Source organism: Pseudochaenichthys georgianus, chromosome 17 (genome assembly GCF_902827115.2).
Source record: "Pseudochaenichthys georgianus chromosome 17, fPseGeo1.2, whole genome shotgun sequence".
Taxonomy (NCBI): Eukaryota; Metazoa; Chordata; class Actinopteri; order Perciformes; family Channichthyidae; genus Pseudochaenichthys; species Pseudochaenichthys georgianus.
The window spans coordinates 28,967,676-28,989,320 of NC_047519.1; the positions used below are offsets into that span (position 1 = coordinate 28,967,676).

Sequence of the window (21,645 nt, forward strand, 5' to 3'; positions counted from 1 at the left end):
CAATCCGTTCTATAAGGGGTTCTATAAGGAAGTGGCAGATTTTCTCCGGTTGTGTATTTTCAAATTCTAGCGATCTCGAGCCGGTTTCTCAAACTTACCTACCCCACCTTTAACCTTTAAGCATGAACTGAATAGATGGTTTCAAGTAGACCAAACCTGCAATCATAGGTAATCAAACTACTTAATCTCTGTCACTGCCATTACCTCCTCTTGTTGTTTTTACATACCTGCAGCTATTGTAATGTATGTATGTATTCCATAGCATCATATTGTTTTGTGATGTATTGTGTTGCACTGTACGGCTTGTTTTGATAATATTAGGTCACAAATGTTCCATAAGAAGAAATGTACTTTGTAGCTTACTGCTGTCCCTTTTAAATACAATGGTTTTTTTAGATGCCAGTTTGTTATACATTTACAATCATTTTTGTTTTCTGTTTTGACGTTGTTCTTTGTGTCTTTTTTGGATGTTCAGTATCCAGTGCCATGCACTCTGGTCCTCCAAAGAAGCGCCACCGGAGCTGGCATCCCAACTCGTTGGTACCCATCCCACCGATAGCCGTCCCTGTGACCCCCATTCGACCCATAGTTTTTTCTCCAGGTCAGTCCCTGAACCAATCAGCACAAGTCTCTGGTATGTAATGTATTATTTGTGAGATGGGTTGTGTAAATTGTCCCTTTTCTGCCATGTGTACTCTTTTTAGCTCATTTCCTGTGTGTGCAGAAGTGTGTTTTTTATGCCCTTAAGAGCACACACTCTGTTATTTTTAAGCCCACTCTCCTCTCCCTCTGTGTTTTGGATGATTGTGCAACCTCCCTGACGTTCTCTGGTTGTCAGGGATGATTCATCCATTATCTCCATGGAGATAGAGCTGGAGAGTTTAGTTCAGAACTTGTTTTTTTTAAAACATGCATGTTGAGGGAGATGTCTGCAACATTGTGTGATTGTGGTTGTTATACAAGCATCATTCTAAATACATGTTCTACTCAGATGTTTTTACCTATATAGTATTTATATGATCACAGTACTACGGCCGTTAATATTCATGCCCTGTTTTTTCTGGATAATGTAAAAGACTAATATGTTAAAACTTAACCTACTGTTGATCAATCCTAGTATTGACATATAAGTTGTTTATTTCCTTTCCAGGCTCTGTGTTAGGGGTGTCCTCTCCTCTGCCACCAGTAGCAGGAGTCATTCAGCCCCAACCTGTCACCGTGGGAGAGACGATCATCGTCCCCGACAACCTGCTCAACTCTTCAGGAATTCGCCCTGTCATCCTCATCGGTAGGAGTTTTGTTTTGGTTATTTGTTTTGATTAATGCTACAAATTACATATCATCCTGCTGAGCATAGCAGACCTTTTTTTTTTTTTCAATCTAATGTTTAGTTAGAGAAAAATGGGTTATAGCAAGTTCACCTTCCCTACATTCTGTAGAATAAAATTTAACTGCAAGCAGAAAATCATTATAGCCTCATTGTATTAAAAAACAAGTTGTAATGTATTTCTTATTTTGATTTGGTTCGAATTTTCTGCCAGAATGTCTACCCAGCTTCTCAAAGTTAGCCAGCATGTGTTCTCTTTTATATACATATTTATTGTATAAGTATATATGTAAGTAAGTCAGCAGGAACACAATTCAGTTACTTGTTGATGTTCCATATGTCTAGCTGCTGCATTTTTTTTTACTGTTTTGTCTAATAATACCCTTTCTTCTTCAGGGCACGGCACTTTACCTTATTTCTATGGAAATGTTGGGGACATAGTGGTCAGCCCCCTCCTGGTCAGCTGCTATAAGAGCAGCCAGCTGACAGCGAAGACCCTGGAGATGTTGGGCCTCAACAGCAGTCAGCTTCTCTGTGTGGAGACAATGATTCTGCTCACTTTACAGTATCTTGCACGTTTAGGTAAGCAGCTAATAAAATCCCATAAAAGCCTTGCTATCACTGGTATTTTTACTCACATGGTAGTGGGGTGGATGACGGGGAGGTGCTGGTGTCTTATTTAAACAGAAATATGGCAGGCAAAACCAATATCTACCTTTGTTGTAGATTAAGTTACATGCCCGCTTCTATTCCAGGGTTTTCTCTTATCGTATTATTTTTTTTTTTCCCAGGCTCGGTGCAGATTCCTCTCAGGGAGGAGTTGGAGCAGATAGTTTTGAAGGCCATGCTGTGCTGTCCCAGGGGTCCGGCCATATCCCCGTCCCAGCTGCCCTGGTTGGCTCGGCTGGAAGCCAGCGTCTCAGGAGGCAGCGTCCAAGTCCTAGTTACCCATAATTCCTTGGGAGAGGGCATTTCGGAGTCCCTTCGTTCTCTCACTGAGGGTATTCACCTGCAGAAGTGCCTGCCCAACTATATAGTCATTATGTGTGCCTCTAAAATCAGCGGCAACGAGTTCTGTGTGCTCGTTTTGGGTGAGTGGAAATCATTTAACTTTAACAGTATTACCTCAATCTCTGCAAAAATATTATTGTAACAATAATATTAATCAAATCTCGAATAATGTGTTTGATACAGGAAAGTACCAAGCACGGGCCTTAGCTGAAGGCATGCTGACAACAAATGAATTTCTGAAGGAGATCAGCTACGAACTCATCACAGGGAAAGTCAGCATCTTGGCGTCTCACTTCAAAACCACGTCACTAGGTGAGTAGTGCATCCATACAACATGTGCTTATTGAAATCTGTTTTGTTGTCCAATGAAGGCATATCAAAACATTTGAAAAACACTAAGTCTTCATTTAAAACAAACAAAATTAATATAATGTTTCCCACAACATTCTATAATAAAGAGGACAAAAAGTGTCTATTTGCCAATACTATATCAATAATGATTATTAATTATATATTTGTTTAGGCAGCTACATATCTGACAACTTGATGTTTGCATGGATCTTTGGTATAGAGTATAAGCACTAAAAAAACAATATTTTGATTGTCACTGATTCATTTGTTCGTAAGATAACAAGCATTTATATATCCATGTTTTCCAGTGACTGTGCTGCATATCAAAGAGAATATTCATGTTCTAGCTGCTTGCATCCCTTGCTCTGTGTCTTTATGTGACTATGGTGAATGTTTTTCTTTTTTAGGAGACAATCTGGACAAGCAGCTGGTGCGATACCAGCGCCGACGGAAGGGACAGGTCATCCAGCCCTTCCAGGGCGATGTCAATGATCACATCCACTCGCAGGAGGCTGCCAGCATGTCACCGCCCTCAGACAGAGGTTATACTGCTCTTCATACACTCACTGAACTGCTCAGCTCTCCTTAGCATTTGATTAGTACGCTTTTTTACAAGCCAAAAAAATAAACATAAATACAAATATACCTTAATTATATTATCCTATCAACATGACTGATGGAATAAATATTTTGGGACCATTTTGTAGTTTGGGTTACATGAGTTCAGTTTTAAAGTACATTTCTTAGTGTCATGTGTTTTTCAAGCTTATAAATATTCCTGAATAATACATGAACTATCTCCAATTCTAGATATGCTAGTAAAACATATTGTAAATACCCTAATGTTTAGTATTCTCAAGCTCTGGATATCTTATTGGTGTGTCCCATTTCGCATATCTCCATTTACTCTCATCGTTATACTTGTATTGTGAACTGTTTATCAATAAAAATAATCTGAAATTAATCAAATATTAATGGTTATTTTGCAGCCAAGCACCACATTATCACTGTAAATAAATTACAATAAATTCATAGCAATGCTTCTCATTGAAAGCAATATTTTTCTTGAGGTCAGTCTTATTTTGTTGTGATTACATTTGGTAACTAAACTAATACGTAACCTTTCCATCTCTTTGTCTTCCTGCAGCAGAGATGTTATGTAAGCTCTTCCAGATCTATCCCAAGCAGCTGAGCGTGGCGCGGAGCCTCCTCTCTCAGGTCTGCTCCATCGCCGACTCAGGAACCCAGAACCTCGACTTGGGACGTTTTTGTAAAGTGGACTTCCTTGTTCTGGTTCCTCCATCTCACATCCTGGTACACCAGACGGCACAGCGCATCCGACAATCAGGTGTGTGTCAAACTGCAACATCATAAACAACAACATAATACAAGTTCAAGGAGGACAATTGGAACACACAAACTCTAAACTCTTATTGCTAAAGACTTAATGTTTTAGCTTTGTTAACGAGATTCTTCTTTAACACTCATTTCTTAACTTTTTTGCTCAGGAGTGCTTGTTGACTTGGGAGTTGAAGACGTCTGCTCAGCCTACCAGAAATCAGATAAATACGTGGTGCGTCTGGACGCTGATGTTCACGTTAAGATGGAAGCCTTCATGAAGAAAGTCAAGCAGAACCCCTACACCCTGTTCGTCCTAATTCACGACAACTCACACGTCGACCTCACAAGGTAACCACTGACACTAGTTTGCATTGTTGATAATCGAAATATGGCGGAAGACACCTGGTATCAAAGGCCTTGGACATTTGCATAGGTAGAAACGTGCTGCAGCAAAGAAACAACGTGAAAAATAACAGACAAAATGTACCTGCAGGATTCTTGCTTCTGATTTAGTTTTTTCATGGTCAAATGCACTTATTGTACGTAGCTTTGGATAAAAGCGTCAGCTAGATAATGTGATGTAAAAAACTGGCTGACAAAGCTGTGAAACCTGGGGACTTTTGTTTTGAATGGATATGCAGTTATTTCTGTTGCATTTGACCTTGCATCCTTTCTGTATTTGCTGCTTATCTGCGGCATGTTTTTATCATTTGCAGCCTTATTTTGGTTGTTGTATTTATTTTGGATGTTCTTTCCATTTTTTCTAAAGCTGCAGTGTGTTTCTCCTGAAGAAAAATATTTTGGGCTGCAAGAGCGCATTTGTCCTTGTTGGCCGGTTGTTATGGCTGCAAATCCAACCTTGTCCTTTTTATAAACTGACTAGTGGAGAGAGGGAAAAACAAGTGAAACAAATACCACAAAGAGGCCTATATGGGTCAAAGTGGTATTGGATATGTTTGAATTTGTGTGGATACAGTTTTACTCTTCTGTTCCGTGGAGGTTGTTTATGCTGTTAGGATCTTATTCCAAGTATACTGCTTTTGTCACTGCCAGGAACTTAAAATAGATCACTTCCTGTTTTCCAGAGGCATATTCTCGGGAATGACCTACTACCCACTGGGCAGTTAGAACAGCAAATATAAAACCCCTCTGTAGCCATGTCCCTAACCGAGGTGCTACTTGCATCAATCTCAAATGTTAGGAATTTATAAATATCCCTATCTAAGGTTTCAAACACTTTGCCTCACTCCCTCCACAGTGCTCTGTCCGGCTCTGTGTGCCACGGCGAGCTGCAGGGATTGGCTGACCGGGTGGTAAACTGCCAGGAAGTTTTGGATGCCATGAACCTCCTGGTGCTGCAGGTCAGCTGCTTCCCACACACACTGCAGACCCACCAGTCCCGCATCAGCATCCACAACGAAGTTCACTGGCCCACCAACGAAAGTCTGGTGAGTATTTTTTAACCTCCCCAAGGAATAATAAAGTAAATCTAATGCATCCATGACGACATTGTGAAGCGTTTAGTTTAGTGGAAGTCGTGTATGTACTTTTTGAGATGTCAGATGTTTTTTCAATTGCAATGTTATGGCAGCATGCAGAGGCCAGTTTGGAACAGCTGTGGTTCAGCTACTCCACCTGGTGGACATAGAGTGCACTTACACTAACATGAGACGATACTAGATCCTTCTTTTTGGGGTTGGTTTGCTTTAATTTGTAGAGGTAGACAGGAAACATGGGGAGAAGCATAAGGTTACTAGAAGCCTCAATATAAAGTGTTATTTATTTCTGTTCATGATTCATCTAATTAATTCAGTCTTAAAAACAGATTTCAGATTTCACATCATTGTGTCTTGTAATTGTTTTTGCACTTACTTTATAAAAAGAGTTATGTTTGTCCTAATGATTTGATCTTGTACTGTTAATTATTCAATCAAATTTAATTTAATTTAATTCAAGGTCTCAGAGCTTGGCACTAAATGATATGTGAAGTATTTATGTATGATTGGTTTAAAGCATTAGTGTGAAACTCAGATAGCTTACACTACAGGATAAATATAAAAACTAACATTTTCAGACATTCCTGAATATTACTTAAGCCTTGGTCTTTCTCATAACCCAGACACGTTGCTCCTGGTGCTGATAGTTGCAAGTAGACTTTGCCACGTTTTGAGGGGGCAACAGCCAAAAATGAACCTAATATTTATTTAATTTCTCAGTTCCAGCATCATGCTAAGTTAACACGTTCTGCTCATCAACTCTGGATTTGGTGCAGTGAAGTGATTGTATAAAAATAATCAAAAGTATACCATGTGCTTATAATTCTATGGTGTTCTTCCAGCAGGGGGAGCAGTCTCCCAATGAGTTGCTGTACTTCGGCCTGAGGGACTACAGCAGCTCCCTGCAGTGGGGCGTGGCCAGCCCCATCCTGCGCTGTGATGATGCTTTTGAGAAGATGGTCTACACACTGCTGGAGAGGTCAGTGAGCTGTCATCCGTTACTATTGTGTGATGTAATATCAACTGTAACAGATGTGTTTTTTTTGTCGTTTTGAAATGGCATTCAGCAGTGATACAGGGAGGTATTTATATCATTTACTTCAGTGAAAGAAGTAATACTACACTGTTATTAAAATACTCTGTTACAAATACAAGTAGTGCATTGCAAATCTGACTTAAATAAACATATTTGAGTATATCAGGATGATGTACTCAAAGTATTCCAAATAAAATACAGTGGAATGTAAAGTAAAACACTGACCTCATCTCAAAATGATTTTAAATAGATTTGAATCCTCAAGTGTGGGAAGCCGTAACAATACATTATTTTGTAGATACATTTTTCCAGACGAAAAAAACTCGTTATCTATGGGCAATAAAGAAGCCAATTCTAGTTTGTCCACATGTATTTACTGTTGGGTATTTTCATTTTGACCAAACTACTAGCCAGTGCCTTCCCATCCACTTATCTAACTGCACATCACTGATATTTCCCCCCCTAATGAAGTAGAAGAATAAAGTGCTATGAAAAAAACTACTTAAGTACAGTTCTTGAGTAAATGCACTTACTTTCATTTGACCACTGTCATTTACTGGCAGTGAGTAGGTCAATTAAACACAGACCTCTACATTGTGCTTGTTTTGATCAAATATAATCAGCTTTAAAGCTCACCCTAATGATCTCCCTTATGTGTGCCACAGACATCCGCACCTGCACAGCATGGTGATCCGTAGCTACCTGCTGATTCAGCAGTACACTGAGGCCATGATGGCTCTGACCTCTTCACCCTCGCTGAGAGACCACATAACCCCAGAGACCCTGGCCATGGTGGAGGACCTGATCAACGCCCCGAGCAGAGAGGGCTCCCAGGGCCGGGGCCACATGCTGCTGGTTCGAGTCCCCTCCCTGCAGCTGGCCATGCTGGCCCGGGAACGACTGGAGGACGTGAGGGACAAACTGGGGCTGCAGCTGTGCTTCGCCGTGCTGCTGGGAAGCCCCGCCTCTGAGCTCAACCTCCACAAAAACTTCACCAACCGCCTCAGGGTGAGAACGCCATGCAAGCAGAGTCACATTTCTACCAAAACATTCAAATATTCTTACAAAGTTACTGTGCTTTATGCAAGCAAGATGTGCTGACTATATCAGATCCATGAGTGAAACCCCAAAGTTGATACATTTTTGTCTAAACCCTCTATGGTACGCACTATGATGCCATTTGGGAAAAAAATGTTTGTAGTGTTTTTTTGTCATATAATAGACTAAATAAACATAATCTAAAGACATTTTAAATAAATAATTATTTGGGGGTACTTTTTGGGGTACGTTGCCTTGAGGCAACACTGTACCATAATGGTAAGTTATGAAAAAGAGAGTTATTGTTTCAAATTTGAACAAAATGTATTTAAAAACACATGCAAAATACTAAATAGCCTCAACAGGTTAAATTGCATGCCAATTCAAATGTGAAAATCTTTATTTTTTATATTTTAACAAGATTACATGTCTGAAAGTTGCCTTCAGGCACATTGTACTACCATTGTGAAACAAACTTTAGGAATAAATACGCGAAGAGCCTAGGGATCTTTCATCAAACTTTATTGAGCCATTTGACAAATTAGATTCACTGCTTGTGGAAGTTCATGAAGCAGTTATTGTCAGCAGTGAAGCACAGGTACGTGACACACTTTGATCACTGCACTTTCACCCTTACAGCCAGGGTATTTGCACCGGCCCTTTTTCTCCACCCACACCGGCCAATGGTCAGTGTGGTCTTGATGCACATGTGTTGATGGCACTGATGAGGAAGAACCTCTGTGCTTCTTCTCAGCCAGGTCTCTGTCAACATTATGAGATGGTCTCCCCCTCTTCTTCAAGACTTTCCTCTCGTTGCAAAGGCAACTTGCAACTTCAGCTTTGAATTTCAGCAGGCTGTACACTTCTTTCTTGGGGATGCACTTCCTTGACCTGATCTTTGTTCTGTAGAGAGCAATCAGCGAGTCTAGAAGATCCACTCCTCCCATACTTTTATTGTATGCATGCACGACACTTGGGCCGGTAACCTGCACTGTTTCTTTCTTTTCTTATCCCATCTTTGCACAGATCGTTGGGTTCGCTTTAACATCAAATGTATCTTGGTTAAATTGTAGAGATCTATGATGAATGGTATATGCTTTTGAACAGTGTATACCTAAACACACAATACTCCAATATCATGGTGAATCCATAATGGTACGGTGTTGCCTCCAGGCAACATTTGCATTTTAACAAGTTTCCATTACCTAATTAGCAAATTAAGTATATTAAACTATTAGAAAAGAAGGTTTACTCACCTATTATTGTGAATACATTTTTTTCCAGACAAGAAATGCGCAGGAAATGACGTTTTTAGACACATTTCTTGGGGAGAAATGGCTGAGCTGATCCTTGTGGGAAAGGCGGCAAACAGGGTCTTCAAATTGGCCACCAGAGAGTCATGGGACACATTCAAACACTACTATTGGTTCCTTATGGTCCTGCCTCTTTTTTAAAGTATTGCATCATAATTTGAGATGTATTGTGTGAATGTAAAAGGCAAAAAATGGGTATGTTGCCTGGAGACAACATCATACCATAGAGGGTTAAATGAGAATTGAATGAAATTGAAGAATTCACTTATCTCTATCTCTTCTTAGAACTTTGGGATTATTGTGAATCCTCATGTACGTAAACCAACATAAATCTCCACTGAAACTCAGCCAGTGGATGTTGTTGGACTGTATTCGTTGTAACAGTTTGACACATTAACATTTTTACTAAATATGTGACCTTTGACTATAACATAATTAAATGTACATAATGTCTGCAGTAAATTAAATCCTCTTCCTTACAAATCCTATTATATATCTATCTAAGTCCAGTGCCAATCCAATATGCATTATTGCTCTATTTTTAAATGAATCACATAACAAACGGTAATCATTATGTCATATTTGTGCTATGCTGTAGGCATGGAGAGGCTGTGAAAATGAAGACTGGGTACCGCACACTTATGAGGATCTGGAGGGTCTACCCTGCATCGTCATCCTGACGGGGAAGGACCCTCTTGGAGAAACATTCCCCAGGTAAGCTCATAAGTCACGATACCCCAACACCTGATAGTCAGTCATGGGGAGTACAGTGCATTTCCTTTTAGTTCATCTATCATTTCTCCCCATTTGCCGCTGCCTACACCTTACACTCTGAGTTTTATATTACACGTCTGCAGGCACACAAGAGAGCTCCAGTTACATATTGTCCTGCACCCAGTGTGCTGGTCTTGGGTTGTGTATCTGTGTTTGATAGAAATAATTAAACCATCTGAGATTTACAGCATTTTAATTTAGTGATGTAATGGGCACAATTGGGCGGTGGTGGCGAAGTCGATAGGGACTTGGCTTGGCAACTGGAAGGTCACCAGTTCAAGTCTCGGCAAGACCAAGTGCCACCGAGGTGTCCCTGAGCAAGGCACCGTTCCCCGGGCGCAGTTCAAAATGGCAGCACACTGCTCCTAACACTAGGATGGGTCAAATGCAGAGAAACAATTTCCGCACGAGGGATTAATAAAAGTCCATTTTATTTTTATCTTAATCCGATGTTCAATGTAATTTGGGTAATCTGATTGTAAATAAATACATTTAGACTTTTAATGAATAATCAAAAAGTCTGTTATGTGGGAGGGAACATAGACATATTCAATCAATATAAAAAAGAATCCATACATGTATTATCTTTTCTTAACCACAACCCTTTTTCTCTACCAGGTCTCTGAAATACAGCGACCTGCGCCTGATAGACTCCAGCTACTTGACCCGCACCGCCCTGGAGCAGGAGGTGGGTCTGGCCTGCACCTATGTGTCCAGTGGGGTGGTCCAGGAGCCAAAGAAAGCTATGGCCCCTCGGGAGTCCGACACAGAGAAGGCCACCACCAGCCTGAATGACGGAGATGAGCTGGAAAGGCCTCAGAGCAACGGCAGCGCTGCGACCAGAACCTCCGGTGAGTCCCTGAACTCACTGACATACTTCTACAAATAAAAGTGCAAACAACCAAAACCAAGAATTTCACATTCAACAACCCTCTTTTGTTCACTCAGTGTCTTTGGCAGAAAACGGAGTCAGTTCATCGGACATCGCAGACCATTTCCAGAAGCCCTCCACCTCCACCTGCCCACCTGAAAGCGGCATCACATCGGACATCGGCACGGCAACACAAGGCTTCAAGCAGGAGTTTGATTCCCTGGGGAACCAGTTCTCCTCCAACCCCTCCAAAGCCTCCAAAGCCCCTCCCTCTCTCTACTCCAGCTCTGCCTCGTCCTCTCCATCCTCCTCCTCCACCCAGAGGCCGAGCCAGTCCACGCAGTGCGGTCGAGAGCCTAAACCCGCTCGGGTGTCGGCGCGGACAGTCATCATGTCGCGGGCGGCGTATAATCTTCTGGCGGGGGAGTCGGGGAGTCAGCTGAGCTCCTTCTCCCTGCTGCCTCATGCAGATATGGGGTGGAGCAGCCCTCTGAGGCCGCTTATCACTCACAACCTGCAGGGGGCGGAGCAGAGCGCCTACTACCGCCAGTGGACCATCGCCAGGCAACATCACGCCGATTACGAGGCTCCATCTGTGCCACATCCACGGCGCCTGCTGCTCAGCGGACCCCCACAGGTAATAAAACAGAAGCATGTAGGTGCATATAAGCACTGCTAGTATTTATGTCAGTTTAACTGTGCCTCTGGATTTAAATGCCATTTTGATAAACAGGAATGTTTGTTTTGTCCTTTTTTAGGTGGGAAAAACTGGTGCCTATCTGCAGTTTCTTCGTATCCTGTTTCGGATGCTCATCAGATTGTTGGAGGTGGATGTGTATGATGAGGAAGAGGAGTTGGAAGAAGGTAAAGATCATTGGGAACTCACTGACAGGAAAGCAACTTCAGATGTGCATTGTGGTGATCTTTGTTTTGTTCTTTCTGTTTGTGTTCTCTTCCATCTCTAGAAACATCAGAGGTTACAACTCTCGTAAATACCCAGCTGCCTGACATTGAGGATGTGAGAAAGCTGCCCTTTGACCCCTACCCCCGGGACCCTAAGTTCAAGAAGGCCAGCTCTGTTTACACTGAAAAGATGCCAAAGTGCTTTAAAGGTCAGCAGAAATATGCTAGCTCACAGCAGAGGGCGTCTCTGAACTAGACTTGCACTTTAAATACTACATGGATGTTACTTTACTATCAGCTCAAACAAGCTTATCTAAAACTAAGCGTGTGAACATGTTTGAGTTTTGCAGATTTTAAGCAAGAAGACGAAAGCCAAACACCAGCCAAACGAGAGACCAAGTCCATACGCCTGAGCAGGTTCGCCGCCCACAATGCCTTTCACCACTGTGAACAGTGTCACAGCTACTGTGAGGTAGCCCCCGCCACACAGGTGAGTTTCTACATCCAACATCTAAAACACACTGCTGACTTAAACATGCACGTACAGAAATCCCAAACCTCTCAAAATACTTTGACACTTGAAGGCTTGACAGCTTTTTTCAACCTAAGAAGTCTTGCTTAATGGTGATATTTTGTGTTAATAATAATGCATCGATGTGTACTTCTGTGTTTTGTAGCTGTCGGAGTGCACCTTCCATGCTTTCACCTTCTGCTCGTCCATGCTGGGGGAGGAGGTCCAGCTCCAGTTTGTCATTCCCAAAGCCAAAGAGCAGCACTTTGTATTCAGTCAGCAGGGTAGCCACTTGGAGAGCATGCGCCTGCCTCTGGTCTCCACCAAGGTAAACTTAACACATGTGGGGAGTAATTGTGTTTGAGTGTAGAAACATGACAGGAGAGTACAGGCGTCCTTTTCTGCTTAAACTCAAAAGCATCACAAGTTAGTTTAAATGTTTCTCATCACAACTTTATTCTTTGTTGTAACTCTTTCTTTCTTTCTTTGGCTTCCGTCTCTAGGACCCAGATCTGTTAAAGAGTCCAATCTTCACCCCGACTACAGGACGCCAAGAGCACGGCCTTCTCAACATTTACCACACCATGGAGGGCGCCGCTCATCTTCACATTCTGGTGCTCAAACAGTTTGAGATGCCCCACTACAGGAAGTACTGGCCCAACCACATCCTGCTCGTCCTGCCCGCAATGTTCAACAGTGCGGGAGTTGGTGAGCAGACTTCTGGCTTAACTAAACTGTTTCTCAAAAATGTCATCAGCATCATTTGAAATATGCTATGTAAGGGATATTGTACACTATATGATGCAAGTATAATGAATCACCCTGAAGACTTTACGATAATCACCCGCTCATCCTGCTTACTAAGGAAATCAATAATTTGACACTAACTATTGATTTGAAATGAATTGGTCCACAAGGGTCTATCATAATAAGGAAATAACAGACTGTAGCATACCTTAAATGACCAATCAGAGTTGAGTATTCAAAGGATCTGTGGAATAGAATCACTATAGCTCAATATCAATACCCCCCCCCCAATGTTTTACTGATCTATAAAGATTTTCTGTAAACAAATGTAAAAAAAACATGTTATGTTGTGTTTACATTCAGTGTCTCTCCCCAAATAGCATGAGAACGTACATCCTTATGTGTGTGTGTGATACTAACCAAACAGGGACCCACTCAAAAACATTGCTTTTTAGACCCACTGGACCTTTAACTCAACGTCATCTCGTAATTTATCTCTTGCTGATAATGAGGGGTTTTACTACTGTAAGCTGTCAGGGTTAACCCTTGTGTTATGTTCACATTTCGCACCCTTTGGTAATGTTCGGGTCAAATTGACCCGGGACATATTTGAGGGTTTAAAAAAAATACAGAACTAAATTCAACATGCACAATTCCTTATATATATTGTCTTTAACTCATTCCCCAACAATATAAATGAAATATATGATTAGTTTTTGAAAATACTCTTTGCTAGATCAAATTTAACAATGGAAGTGTCCATCGTTTTTTGTGATAAAAATGTAATTTATGTTAAAAAAAATACACTGTAATAAAATCTAAGTTTACATTTTGCTCATGCTTTTCTAGGACTAATGTAAATGAAACATTTTTTCATTAATGTTTATTATTTTTAATCTGTCATATAATAATCAAAGCCCTGAAGGAAATAAAGCAATTTATCAGCAATTGGAACACAAGAGCCACATCCAAAAGTATTTGGCTGTGAAATATAGAGGGAATGAAACATCCATATAAATTACATAGAACAGATATAAACACAAAGCAAATAAAAACAATTAACAGTCATAAAATACAGTATATCCGAAAACTATATTGATGAAGTGATGCTGCAGAACATCATGTGAGCCAATGGGCAAGTCCGTTTAGGAAACACATGATGGACAGAACTTCTTCGTGTGTATAGCACAGATGTACTTGTTGCAGTTGCTGCATGTAGTCTGTGTCTTGGAGTCCTTTGAGGGTCCACAGACCTCACAGCTGGCTGTGGGGGTCTTCCAGAAGCTGACTGTGGGGGTCTTCTTGCGGATGGCTGTGGGGGTCTTCCAGCAGCTGGCTATGAGTCAAGTTCATCTTCCAATTTGCTGTCAAATTCTGAGTTTACCTCCACATTATCCTCATCTTCAGAAATGTCTTCCTGTTCCACTTCACTGTGTTCTTCTAATGCATTCCACTCACTCCCATCCATCATTAGCTCCAAGGCTCTGAGCAGAATATCTTTTGGCCATTTTGTTGGTAGATAATTGTAGTTCTGCACTACACTGTTACTACACTGAGGTTATGTCTCTGTTTAGTCCCTCCTCCGGCGTGCAGGTGCGAGGGGGACAGTGCGAGAACATATAAAATGTTTATACATTTCTGGAAGATCTAAAATGTTTATAATGTTCTAGGATAGTTTTGTGTAAACACTACAAAGAGTAAAGATCAAGGGAAAACAGGATCAAACTGCTTCTCTATGCATACAATTGTGTGTGCGTGTCTTTAGTTTGTGTGTTTCTGTGTCTGTCTGTCCTGGTATTGTATCCGGGTCAGATTGACCCGAACCTCTTATGAAGGACATAAATGCGGATGGGCATTTTTTCATAAGTGGAAAAAAATAAAAACAATTCCTCATGTCCTTCACAATAAATAAGCCCCAGCCATTGAGTTTCAGGTTGAACGAAAATATCCTTATATTTTTTTTTATTCATTGAAAATGGAAATCGGGTCAATTTGACCCGAACACCACACAAGGGTTACTTGTTGTTATCAGTAGCAGTGAGACCATCCTGTGTTAAACGCATCCGCAGAACTACTGTAAAGTCTGATTTGTAAGTTAGCCAATCAGGTGCAAGGCCAACAGGAGTCACCCTTTTACCCATGTGTCTCTCTGTGACACTTGAGTATCAACGTGGCTGCCTTCCAACATTTCTGTTTAAATGAAGACCTCATGTAGCACTGTGTTTCAGTTGAAGGGCACTGTGGCAGTGCTTTGACAGTTTGACAGTTTTGTGAAAGTATAAATGGAAACATTGACACACGTGCTCCTGTCGGTTCAAGGTGCTGCGCGCTTCATGATCAAAGAGCTGTCGTATCATAACCTGGAGCTGGAGAGAAACCGACTCGAGGAGCAAGGCGTCAGGAGGCAAGATGTATGGCCTTTCATCGTCATGATGGACGACTCCTGCGTGCTGTGGAACACACACGAGCCGGCAGGCAGCAGGTAGTTACTGTTTCTGATTTGTAACAGAGTCTTGTTATAGGAAAGTATGGAGAAGGTATGTGATTTCTAAACTGTGTTCTCAAAAAGAAGAACATATTAACATGTGCCCTGTCCTGCTTTGTCTCTCCCAGTGAGACAACAGAGGGAACCAACGTGTCTCTGAAGAGGGTGCTGCAGCATATGGAAACCACACCGAAGATCTCCCTTTATGCGATATGCGGGACTCGCAGGTGGAGCAGCAGCCTAGCTCGAAGGTCCCCCAGCCAACCCTTCAGCCGCTGTCACCTCCACGACTGCATCATGCTAAACGTGGACCTGACGCAGAATGTTCAATATGACCTTAATCGGTAAGTTAATAGAAAACTGTGTTTATCTGTCACACATTTAGTGATTTCTGCAGTGTCATAATCCCCTAGTGTTGCTGTTTTGTCCATGTGCAGGTATAGCTGTGAGGAGGTGGACTTTAATCTAAGAGTGAACAGCAGTGGGCTGCTGCTGTGTCGCTTCAACTACTTCAGCCTCATGAAGAAACACATTCCAGTTGGGGGGAACAAAGACTTCCTAGTCAAACCAAAACTCATGGTGGGTGTAACGTTGGCCCAACTGTAGCTGTGTACTGCATGACAGGATGTATGATTACCCAGAAGAGCGTCAGGACACACTGTTTTCGGCATATGATAGCTATGTGACAACGATTAACATGATGATTCAACCTCTATGGAGATAGACATATGACCAGCATGATCATTTCTGACGTGGGCCTTAGCTGATCTGAACAAAACATTGTACTGCTTTGAACTGGTATTCATGCATCTTGTGACTCTATTGTATATAAGCATGAGAAGGACACTGTTCTGGGAACTAGTTGTACCATATGCTCTGTATGTGATGACTACTTCCATTCTTGCAAGCATAATAAATACATGTATCCTGATATTGCAGCTCAAGCCAGTTACGAGTGATATTTTTCCAACAGTAGGTGTCCTATGCCCATTTATAATTGGGTTTCCAGGGAACCTATTAGTATGAAACACCATCTAAAAGTGCTTCTTTCTGTCCCCAGGAAATAGAGAACCCCACCACCATCAGCCCGTCGCAGTATGTCTGCGCCCCAGACAGCGAGCAGACCCTCCTGGACGCCCCGGCCCAGTTCCTGCTTGAAAAGTTCCTGCAAAGCTGCAGCCACAGACTCTTTCCAAAGGCCGTTCAGAACAGAACCAACCCAGTTCTGTCGATCGACAGCTACCTCAACATCAGCCCGGAGGTGAGAGCCCCCAGGAGGTTTAACTGAAGCAGGAAGAATATTAGCATTGTCCTTTCAACTTAACCTTATAGCAGGGGTGGGGAACCTCCGGCCCCCGGGCCGTATACGGGCAGCGAGACCATTTGGTACGGCCCTCGAGGTCATTTGAGGTAATCTGCTTACAGTTCTGTTTCATATGGGTGTTGAGAGATGTATCCATAGATCTCCTAATGTTGCTCTTAAAGTGCACTAGATTGATGCTTTTAACTTCAACATTTAAAAAAAAAAAAATCTTCCTGGGGGAGAATCCACCCGGACCCTCATAAAGGAGGTTAGGTGTGTGTGTGTGTGTGTGTGTGTGTGTGTGTGTGTGTGTGTGTGTGTGTGTGTGTGTGTGTGTGTGTGTGTGTGTGTGTGTGTGTGTGTGTGTGTGTGTGTGTGTGTGTGTGTGTGTGTGTGTGTGTGTGTGTGTGTGTGTGTGTGTGTGTGTGTGTGTGTGTGTGTGTGTGTGTGTGTGTGTGTGTGTGTGTGTGTGTGTGTGTGTGTGTGTGTGTGTGTGTGTGTGTGTGTGTGTGTGTGTGTGTTGCTTTTTCTTTGCACAGCATAATAGAAAGGCGAAATGAATGGGCTGTGATTTTAGTATTTGTAAGCAGAGGTCAATAATTTGTACGGCCCTCGGAGGATGTTGAAAGAGAGGGAAAAGGTTCCCCACCCCTGCCCTATAGGAAGATCAAACTATTGTGAAAAGCTTTGTACATATTTGACTACTGTTTCAGGAGAATTTCTAAAGCTTTTGCTGAGAAAACATACTGACTGAGTTTAATAGGTTTTCTAAGCCTGAAGTTTGTATAATTGTCCTAAACCACAGAGAAACGCGTTGCATTATTTTACCATCTGTTTTGCTAAGAACATTCTGACCTGCATTAACGCATATGTGCAAACACTGAATGCTAGCAGTGCAGAGTTTTGATGTGCGTTTCTGCACGTAAGGTGACTTTCTCTGCACATTTTCTGCACTTGCATTTTCTCCTGTTATGGAAATAAATCATGTTCCACGCATTTCAATCTATACACTAGCTCCAATTGCTCATTATATCGGTTTCATCGGGATATTTTAATGAACTGTGTGCTAAGAAACGTCACTTGATGTTACCTTATATCTTTTGTCCCAGATTTCCGTGTGCTACATCAACTCTCGTCCACACTCCACTAACCTGAGCCATCAGGGCGTGCTGTTCAGCGGCCTGCTGCTTTACCTCTGTGACTCCTTCGTCATTTCTGGACTCCTCAAGAAATTCCGCTTCCTCAAAGGTGACACATCAGTAGTTTGGGCCCTGCCTCTGTAGATTTTGACTCTGACACCACACTGGTTTTTGTTCTGTCATGTGAGAAAAACAACCCTCACAATAAGCTGATTTACAAATTAAGGAATTATAATGGGAGAAATATTTATTTTATACTTTATTGAAAATAAGGGGTCCTATCTATACAAAAACGTTTGCTAACAAAACTTTTGTCCTTTTCAAGAGTTTAAATCATGTTTTTATTTTTGCCAAGATAATATTATAAATCATCAATAACATGTAGTATTTGAGGAAACTGTCTTGAGCATGCCTAGGTATATATATGTGTCCATGTGTCTTTCTGTGATTGTTGCCTTTTTGTACTCATAAGTTAATGCATATTACATTACATTGCATTTAGCTGACGCTTCTATCCAAAGCCACTTACAATAAGTGCATTCGACCAAGAAGATACAAACTTGAAGAAAACAGAATCATATAAGTCCATTAGGTTTCATAGAGCCAAACCATTTCAAGTGCTACTCAACTGGCTTTAGATAAGCCAGTCCTTTGTTAGTATGTAAGTGATTAGTTAGTATATAAGTGTTTAGTTAGTATATGAGTGCTTAGTTAGTAAATAAGTACTTTTTTATGGGTTTTTTCATTTTATTACTCGATGTGAAGTCGAGTGAAGAGTTGAAAAAAAGATGAGTTGAAAAAAAAAAAGATGTGTAAGCTTTCTGCTGTCCTGATGTCAATGGGGAGCTCATTCCACCATTTTGGAGCAAGGATAGCAAACCGATGTGTTTTTGCTGATGGGAACTTGGGTCCCCCTCGCAGTGCGGGTCCAGATAGATTAATAAATATATCACAAGCCTGGGTAGATAAAATAAGCAGCAAGCAAGTGTATAAGGGTTTATAACAGGGCTTTTACACTCTGGGACTAATTTGTTTAAGTCTTGTTCATGTCCGCAGGCGCCACTCTCTGCGTGATCTGCCAAGACCGGAGCTCCCTGCGTCAGACCATCGTCCGACTGGAGCTGGAGGACGAGTGGCAGTTCCGCCTGCGGGACGAGTTTCAGACCGCCAACTGCAGTGAGGACCGGCCCCTCTACTTTCTGACTGGCTGCCATGTTTGAACCTGACACATGGATCCACTGCTCGGCTGCAGAAACACTATGAAAAAGGAGGAAATACTTTATCCCAAACGAGCCGGCGATCGTAATTCTTGCCTTTCCAATGGAAGGGCAGAGGGGGAAAGCTGGAACCCGAGATCCAAGGTGGACACATGTGCACTATGCCTGGCTCTGAACAGGGTCGGTGCTTGTTTTACCTTTTGCTTGACGCTGGGTTGGTCTCCACTCGAGTTTGTGTTCTACAAAAGAAAAGACTGATGTGGAAAAAGCCCAGCTGAAACTGAACTTTATTTGTTTTGATGTTCGCATAAATGGACGATCCCAGATCAATGATGTGACTATTTGAAGAATGTATCTGTACATAAATATATGTACTTTGACAGCAGTATGTCCTTTTCTGGATATACTGTTTATCTCAGGGTTTTAAAGGGAGATCAAAGGGAGGTCGCTGAAGCTGTTAGCTCACCGTGTATTGTTGGCATTAAGTTATGTTGGCACTAAAGACATCTCAGCTGCACCTTGCCTTTTCCCTTCGCTTTTCTTGTACCTCCTCGCCTGCTCTGCCTCTCAAACACAGCTCATTGACAAGTCAACACACTACATTAAATAAATATCAACATAGAGAATGGCCTGTAGCCTATTTGAATCATAACACAAAGGAAAATGGGGACTCCTTTTTTCTTGTGCCTCAAAAAATATTTATGTGGCACTGATAATCCTTCTGACGGGGAGCTATAGGAGTGTGGTTTAGTCTGTAAATGACTGACACATTCATTTATCCAAAGACTTTGACTACAACTAGAGTAAAGTACAAGTTGTGTCCTTTTAAGAAATAGTGTGTGTTGGCTTAACTACACAGCTTTGAAGCAGGTGTGTTGTCTAGAACAGACTTATCTGTGTTGTTTTGCTTTTTCAACATATCTGTTAATATTTTATGCCAATCAGGCTGAGCATCATGGAAGTGGGATTAGTTTATTGGTATGTTTTAAATTACATATGTTGTGGTTAGGCATCTACTGACTTGAATACTGGGTATTTTAGCATAATCACATAAAGTCAGTAAATGCCATATGATAAACAAGCCTCTTCACTGCCAAATATCCTGCTACTGACTGTGCCTGGGATTTCACTTCCTGTTACAATGTTCTGAGGTTTATTGTAAGTAGATGGTAATGGCTACCATCCACACTCACAATCTGCCAACCTTTTGTCCCCATAACAGAGGAAAATCAAGGAAAGGGTTACAAACTGTCGAAAGCAGCTGACCAGATCATTTCATATGCTTGAAAGAAGAATGTTTTTGTATGTTTATGTGCAGGGTTGTCCAAAGAATGTGCCTTAGGTGACGTTTCATACGGTCACAGCTTAAGTCATTATTTTTTTGGACCAATAAGAATGAAGAAACCATTTAACTGTGAGGCGAAGAAGTGTTGTTTGTCTGATTGAAGCAAAATGAAATAATTGCATTTCGTACTACTGTACTGTTTAAAGCTTTGTTTACATTATTAATATATTATATCATTCCCAAAACCACTGAGGGTTACTGATGTTTTTTTAGTCTTGTGTAACTTCTGCCAGTCTGTTTCAGTCATGACGTCTTTCTGCATTTTATTTGATGTTGCAATGGCAAAAAGAATCTACCTAGATGTGTCCTTAACCATATATCTGTATCCCGTCCTGTTCTTGTGTTGGATTTTTATTGAAAATGAAAATCAGGTCCATGAGGGATTCTTATTTATTTGACAAGCATTTTGGACTGATAATCATATTGAAGTGTAATATTTGATTGCATGCTTAGCTCGCTTAAAATGAGGGAGTTTGTCCTCTTCAAAACCATCCGTGAAGGCTTTGCACAAGAGCCAAAGAATGATTCTTAGATCTATTGAATGTCAATGGGGGAAGGAAATGTAAACTTGCACTAGTTGCCAGCAGAAAAAATATATTTCCCACTGTTAATTGCACGCCCCCAAATTAGTCCAAATATAAGACTGGTGATCAACATTTTAAATTAAACTCCAATGGTCCGTAGAATGTGTCTTTCTTTTGAATAATTGAACACTTAATATGCAACTTGCTCACACAATCTTCACTGAAATGTGTTTGAAAACCATGTGCAGCCCAGTGTTAGCCTTGGTGTCCGGGTGATCTACCTCATGTTTATCATGGTGGTTGTGGGCTGTGAACATATGACATTTAAGGCTATTGTTGTTGAAAATGTATGAATGTAATAAAATGGCTTCTAAAATCATGTGTCTCTTTTTGTATATGGTTTCACCTTGTAAAAACTCAAGCTGTGCAGCCGCATGATTTTTATTTTATCTTAGTGGACTTAGTTAAGGTTCCCAATACTGCTGAATGATCTGATGCAAGTGCATTAATTCTCTTCTAAAGCATGTTGTTGAAGTGAATATAAGAACATACTGAATATGCAGCCCTGTATTTGGCATGAGATTTGAAATCCTCGTCAATTTAACCCTAAATCTTTTTATTCTCTTAAAGAGTGAACACCAGGACCCTGCTTGTTTCCTTGTCACCTACTTTCCTAATTTCTGTTTTAACTTGGCACCTCTGTAGCTTTGCACTGTGACTATAGTTATCACAACATGGCTTCATGATGGAGGCTATAGGACCTTCACTGTTAGGGCACAGGGGCATTGTTGGTCCAGGGACGGGACTATTTCAGCTCCTGCAAAGTAATATTAGAGCACACTTTCCATCAACCTCCAACCCCTGTGTGATAATACAGGTCTATTTTCAGCCAGCAAGACAGGATAAGGAAGAG

At 41.4% G+C, this 21,645-nt stretch overlaps 1 protein-coding gene across 3 annotated transcripts in view; it reads left to right on the plus strand.

Annotated features, from left to right (window-relative positions):
- Positions 1–21,111, plus strand: part of greb1l (GREB1 like retinoic acid receptor coactivator) — a 54,749-nt gene extending 33,638 nt beyond the window's left edge. For 2 of the 3 annotated variants that reach the window (XM_034104272.2, XM_034104271.2), the window contains 25 exons: positions 476–601; positions 1,151–1,288; positions 1,724–1,909; positions 2,119–2,418; positions 2,522–2,650; positions 3,097–3,231; positions 3,837–4,037; positions 4,198–4,378; positions 5,289–5,478; positions 6,369–6,505; positions 7,228–7,570; positions 9,512–9,627; positions 10,306–10,538; positions 10,636–11,195; positions 11,317–11,422; positions 11,524–11,670; positions 11,812–11,951; positions 12,139–12,300; positions 12,476–12,680; positions 15,039–15,201; positions 15,333–15,548; positions 15,642–15,783; positions 16,265–16,465; positions 17,617–17,755; positions 18,703–21,111. In XM_034104272.2, coding sequence (XP_033960163.1) covers positions 476–601; positions 1,151–1,288; positions 1,724–1,909; positions 2,119–2,418; positions 2,522–2,650; positions 3,097–3,231; positions 3,837–4,037; positions 4,198–4,378; positions 5,289–5,478; positions 6,369–6,505; positions 7,228–7,570; positions 9,512–9,627; positions 10,306–10,538; positions 10,636–11,195; positions 11,317–11,422; positions 11,524–11,670; positions 11,812–11,951; positions 12,139–12,300; positions 12,476–12,680; positions 15,039–15,201; positions 15,333–15,548; positions 15,642–15,783; positions 16,265–16,465; positions 17,617–17,755; positions 18,703–18,866 — 4,760 coding nt within the window. In that variant the 3' untranslated portion in view covers positions 18,867–21,111. The remainder of the gene's footprint in view (positions 1–475; positions 602–1,150; positions 1,289–1,723; positions 1,910–2,118; positions 2,419–2,521; positions 2,651–3,096; positions 3,232–3,836; positions 4,038–4,197; positions 4,379–5,288; positions 5,479–6,368; positions 6,506–7,227; positions 7,571–9,511; positions 9,628–10,305; positions 10,539–10,635; positions 11,196–11,316; positions 11,423–11,523; positions 11,671–11,811; positions 11,952–12,138; positions 12,301–12,475; positions 12,681–15,038; positions 15,202–15,332; positions 15,549–15,641; positions 15,784–16,264; positions 16,466–17,616; positions 17,756–18,702) is intronic. The other variant, XM_034104273.2, reaches the window with a different exon arrangement.
- Positions 21,112–21,645: the final 534 nt, after the last annotated feature.